Here is a 5,789-nt window from a genome sequence, read left to right as displayed (position 1 = left end):
TCCCAAGAGTGACTGATCCTCCTCAGTACAAATGCTACCACCACAACCAGGGGGCAGACAGCGCTCACAGGACCAGGAGGAGGTAACCAGCGCCCTCAGTGACGTGCACCTTTGGCTGCCTTGTCTTGTCAGAAACCTGGGCAGCAGGTGGGGTGGCTCCTCGGGCCCGATGCCCACAGGCCCAGACTTTCTCAGGGATTGATCCAGACCTGTCAGTACGGCTGAGCTGAGCACAGATGACACAGATCCATGTGCTTCGTGAGCTACGCAAATGAGTGGTAAGTGCAGCTTGCAGAACCAGGGACCAACCGGCCGGGCGGTCACACCGATCCTGTCCCACATCTGATGGCACCTCCACACCGTCCACTCCCTACGGAGCTGGACTTGGATTGGGGCAGGTCTGAAGCAGCAAAGCACACACGCCGTTCAACCACAGCTTGGAGTAGTTGCACCCTGCACCCCGGCCCGTGGCACTTCTGGGGTGGTGCGACACTGTCTCCTGGGACCCCGATCCAGGACTAACGCTAAAGCTATGGGATGGCCCAAGGGGTGCACACAGGGTGTAGGGTCCACTGCAGCGCGCAAACGAGAAACTGAGGGTCAGTGTGCCCCAAAGCTGGGACGACCAGTCTCGGCCCACACACAGCACTGGACAGGCTGCAGGCTCCCTCGTGCCTAGAGGGCCATTTCCGGGCCCCAGTGACCATCGTGAGCTCTGTCCCCCGGGAGACAGCGGAGGCCAGGATAAGAGCTGCTCTGTCAGATGTCGGGGCCACGGAAGGAGCCAGGGAGAGGAGGAGGAGGGGAGAGGCGGAAGACGGAGGCCACCCCGGCAGGTAGGCTGCAGGCTGCGCCCACCCACACACTCCCCAGGGTCAGGAGAGGTGCCCGCCGGGGTGGGACACCCAGAGGGCTCAGGCGAGGGGCCGGGACCCGGGCTGCGGTGGGCAAACCAGGCGTCATCCCTGCACAAGGTGGAAAGCCGGGACAGCTGGGGTTCCCCCTCTGTCCCCTGGGTCCAAGGGCACCGCTCACCACGCCCCACACACCCACAAGAGACACCCCGGCTGCATCTGGACTCCCCAGGCCCTCTGAGACAGAAACCACCCAGAAGAAAAGGGAACTTCAGGAAGCAAGTCGTGCCACCCGGTTTCAATCCACTTCTGAGTATTTGCAGGGTTGTGGGCAAGGAGTTCACACTTCCAGGAACGGGGTGAGGCCCTGGCAGTCACACGGCTTCCTCTCTCACAGCCTCCTCCACGGCCCCGAAAGTCTACCCTCTGCCCCCCAGCTGCGGGGACACACCTAGTTCCACAGTGGTCGTGGGCTGCCTGGTCTCGAGCTACTTCCCTGAGCCAGTGACCGTGACCTGGAACTCGGGCGCCCCTTCCAGCGGCGTGCACACCTTCCCATCCGTCCGAGGGTCCTCGGGGCTGTACTCTCTCAGCAGCACTGTGACCGTGCCTGCCAGCACCTCATCCGGCAAGAGCTTCACCTGCAGCATAGACCACCGGGCCAGCAGCACCAAGGTGGACAAGCGCATCGGTGAGAGGGCGGGCCGCAGGGAGGGTGTCCACTACGAGACAGGCCCGGGGTCAGCCCTCCCACCTGAACGGACCGCACACCAGGGATGGTGACTCCTGCCCAGGGTGTCACGGGAGGCCTGTCTCTCTCCCTCACCTGAAGGCCTCCCAGGCTCAGGGAGGGGGTCCTCTGGGCATTTCCACCAGGTCCAGTGTGGGCACAGGCTGAATGCCACCCCGAGCCCCTGGGCCCACAGAGGCGGGCACAGGTCTCACCTGGCAAAACCTGGCCCTGCCCTAAGCCCAGACCCAGGCCATCTCCAACCCTGGTAACCTCCAATCTGTTCTCTGCAGAAATCAACGGCCCAAACCCCTGTACCAGGTGTCCCATATGCCCAGGTAAGTCAGCCGGCCTCACCCTCCGCCCCTCGGAGGTGGACCTTGCCCAGGCGTGGCACTGGGGTGGGGGGATGGATGGGTGCCTGAGAGGAGGTCCACCCAGGGGCTGACCCCCCACCGTGTCTCCCCAACCAACCCCTGAGCTCCCAGGAGGACCGCCCGTCTTCATCTTCCCCCCGAAACCCAGGGACACCCTCACAATGTCCCGAACACCGGAAGTCTCCTGCATGGTGGTGGACGTGAGCAAGGAGGACCCCAATGTCCAGTTCTCCTGGTACGTGGACGGTGTAGAGATGCACACGGCCAAGACGAAGCCAATGGAGGAGCAGTTCAACAGCACCTACCGTGTGGTCAGCGCCCTGCCCATCCAGCACCAGGACTGGCTGAAGGGAAAGGAGTTCAAGTGCAAGGTCAACAACAAAGGCCTCCCAGACCCCATTGTGAGAACCATCTCCAAGGACATAGGCGGGTCAGGTGGACGGTGGCAGGAGGGTCCCTGAGGGCCCGTAGCAGTGACCACCGTGCTAACAGCCACACCTCTCCCCACAGGGCAGACCCACGAGCCGCAGGTGTACGTACTGGCCCCACCGCGGGAAGAGCTGGCCAAGAGCTCGGTCAGCTTAACCTGCATGGTCACCAGCTTCTTCTACCCAGGCAACATCGACGTGGAGTGGCAGAGAAACGGGCAGCCAGAGTCAGTGGGCAAATACAATACGACGCCACCCCAGCTGGAGGACGAAGACTCCTTCTTCCTATACAGCAAGCTCAGGGTGGACAAGACGAACTGGCAGCAGGGAGACACCTACACGTGTGTAGTTTTGCACGAGGCTCTACACAATCACAACACGCAGAAGTCCATCTCCCAGCCTTCGGGTAATTGAGCCACTCGGCATTGTGGCTGGCTCATCCTGGGAACGCGGCCTCGGGCTGCTGGAAGCCACGCTTGTGTCTGTTGCAGCCTTTCTGGGCGAGCGGAGGAGGCCGCCACTTGACAGCCCCAGGCCGAGGCCCTGCAGGACAGCCCCCCAGACCGGGAGCCGGAGTCTGGTCAGCATGGACGCTGCGCCCCAAGGCCGTCCGACGTGCCGGTCCAGCTTCCTGTGGGGGAGAGAGAGACAGCCAGAGGCAGAGACAGAGAGAATGGTATGCAGGGAAGGGACTGCATCGCTCAGGGGGCCTGCACCCAACGGGGAGGCCGGGAGGGGCGGCAAACAGGACGGCCGAGGGGTGGACAGCAGTGTCCAGGAGAACACCTGGCCCTCGCGGACCCTGCCAGTCACGCTGGGCACGCTGGCCCAGGGCCCCTCTGCCTGCTGGGCGCCATGGGGGCTCCAGGTGACGGACCTGGGCGTCACCCCACAGCCTGCGTTTCCCTCCCCCTAAACATGTAACCCAGAAGCTGAACTTGCCTGAGGGCAGCACGGCCTGCCCGCCCTGGGCCCTGCCCCTCACTTCCATCCCCCAGACCAACGGTCAGCCGCTAGCCGGCCCGCCCCGCAGGAACGCCAGGGTGATCACACGGGGGCCGGCCCCATGGCCTCCTAGCTGAACACCGTCCCTGGCGCGGCTGCCTCTGGGCCCCTCGAGGACTGCCCCACACTGGGCCCCAGGGCTCCCACCCTCACCCCCCAGCAGTGCCACACCACACGGCATCCCTCCCCTGTCCATGCGCCCCGAGCACCCCGAAGCCCAGTGGCCGCGCCTGCCCTTGAGCCCCTCGGGCTGCTCCTGTGTGAGCCTGAGGTCAGCCTCCTGCTGCCTCCCGACCCCTAGAGCCCCCCCAGACCCTGAGCTCCACACACACCTGTCAGCGCCTCACCTCGCCACCACACACCTCCATCTGTCTTACACACGCACACGGGCCCAGAGGTTCCAGCTCAGCCCCAGGGTCGAAGGCAACGGGGGGCCCACCTTTCACAGCCCCACACCGCCCCACTTTGGGGCAAGTCCCAGAAGAGCATCTGCTGCCTCCACAGAGAGACCTGGGCTGGCCGTGGGTGCCGGCCGCCCCGGGCTTCTCCCAGGCCCCTGGGCTTGGGCCCACACCGGTGCTGACTGCACTGCCCCTGAAACACAGTGGCGGCCCGCAGCCCGTGGCCCAGCCCACGCTGCAGCCCAGAGCCGCGTCTAGGACTCCGAGTCGCAGCCAGCCCGATCCAGCGTCTGCGTCCAGCCCAACCAAGCCAAGGGCTCGCTCCCCAGGCTCCGCCCCGCCCTCCGCGCCCCCAGGCCCAAGTGCGCTGCCCCCCACGCCCTGCTCCTGTCCCGGGCCCGCCCTCCCTGCTGTCCACCCCCAGGCCCCGTTCGTGCCGAATGAGGTTGCAGAGCAGCCCTTCTGGGGAGAGGCCAGGGCAGTTTCCAGGGCTGCAGGCAGGGCCCTCGGCTGTGAGGCAGGGTCCCACAGCAGAAGGCGCTTGCCCAGGGGTCCGCGGTGTGGCCAAGTCAGCCCTGCAGCACCCAGCCCCATCCCCCGTGCCCGCGTCCTGACGTAGGAGGCAGATGGGCTCCAGGCTGAGCAGCTGCAACCACTCTCCTGCTGACACTTCGAGATGGTTGGCCAGGGACCCCCTGGGAAGCCGTCCCCATGTAAGCGACCTAGGCCACCCCTGCGACACCTGACGCAACCCAAGTTCCCCGTGTGCTCTTCCACTCTTTCCTTCCTTCCAGTAAACACTGTCTCTATTTCACAGTGTTGGTCTCTTTCCTCAGAGAAGACAAGGACCAGGTCCGTCTTCCAGCTGATCCACCGCCAGAATCATTTGGGTGCCGTGTTTCGGATCCCCAGGTTCCAGGCAGATCGCGGGCCTCGTGCAGCTGCGGTTAGAGACCCCTGATTCCTCTCTGCGCCTTCCACACTCTGCCTTTTCTAAGACTCTCAGGCCCTAACCTCACTCCATCCATCGCGTTATGCCTCCCCTTTTCAGAGGATGGCTTGGGTTTCCCCGAGCCACGTAGCTTCAAGTCACACCCTGAGTGACAGTGGACACCATCCTCCAGGGTCTGATAGAAACATGTTCTCCAGCCACGAAGGAGCCTCATGAGCCTTTCTCCTAATTCCGCTTGGGACCCTCTTCTGGGGCTTTCTTTCCTACCTTACTTGCACAGGGAGGTCTCTTCTTCACTTCCCCCGTCCTTGCCAAGCGTTGTGCTATGTCGGTAGAATTCACGGGTCCGCGTAGGACTCGTTCTAGCTGCTAGGAAAACGGGGCGAGTGATCTTGGACTCTTGTGTTCCTAGTCATCCATCTCGACCTCTGTCCACTGACCCCTCACAGGAATGCTGGCCCCTCCGACCCTCAGGCCCTGACCTCCATGCCACCTTACGTTGCACCCGACTCCACCTCCTCCAAGAGTTCTTTCCTTCATCTCTTGGAGCCCCTTCTCTTCAGGCCTTGGCAACTTAGTCCCTCCCAGTAACAGACTTTTGGGTTGGGCGATTCCACACAGCCCACGTCCTGAATCTTTCAGATGCCCGGTCCCGGGGGACACACCCCAGCAAAGGCTCTAGTCAAAATATCGTCCCTAAGGAGAGTCCTGGCAAGCACTCTTGCCAGGACTAATCAAAAGGTCCTCCCCAGGCAACATGGGAGGACTGCCTGTGCAGGGAGCTACGTTCAACCAGAGATGTCTGGTTCAGGATTGAGGGGGATCTAGGGGACGCCCTGGACCCCTTCCAGATTAAAGCCTCCTGGTAAATGTTTCTGGCACGCCGGATTTAATTCCTAGGAGAGCCTCTTTGTTCTTGGCTGCACGTTGCTCAGCATGGGAGGACCCCTTCTAAACCATCTGGGAGGTATCCTTAAGAACTGGAAGCTTTTTAATTGAGTGGGGCTAAGAAAAGAAAACCTTAAGTTTTATTGTGACACCA

General features: G+C 62.9%; 1 gene segment (V, D, J or C); it reads left to right on the top strand.

Moving 5' to 3' along the window:
- Positions 1-249: 249 nt before the first annotated feature.
- On the top strand, positions 250-2,803 carry LOC102984839 (immunoglobulin heavy constant gamma 4-like). The segment is given in 4 exon segments: positions 250-278; positions 1,229-1,545; positions 2,016-2,387; positions 2,472-2,803. Coding segments are annotated over 4 exon segments (1,050 nt in total).
- Positions 2,804-5,789: the final 2,986 nt, after the last annotated feature.

The sequence above is a fragment of the Physeter macrocephalus genome, chromosome 11 (assembly GCF_002837175.3).
Source record: "Physeter macrocephalus isolate SW-GA chromosome 11, ASM283717v5, whole genome shotgun sequence".
NCBI classification, from domain to species: Eukaryota; Metazoa; Chordata; class Mammalia; order Artiodactyla; family Physeteridae; genus Physeter; species Physeter macrocephalus.
Note: the sequence above shows the minus strand (reverse complement) of the source record. Positions and strands in the feature narration are given on the sequence as shown.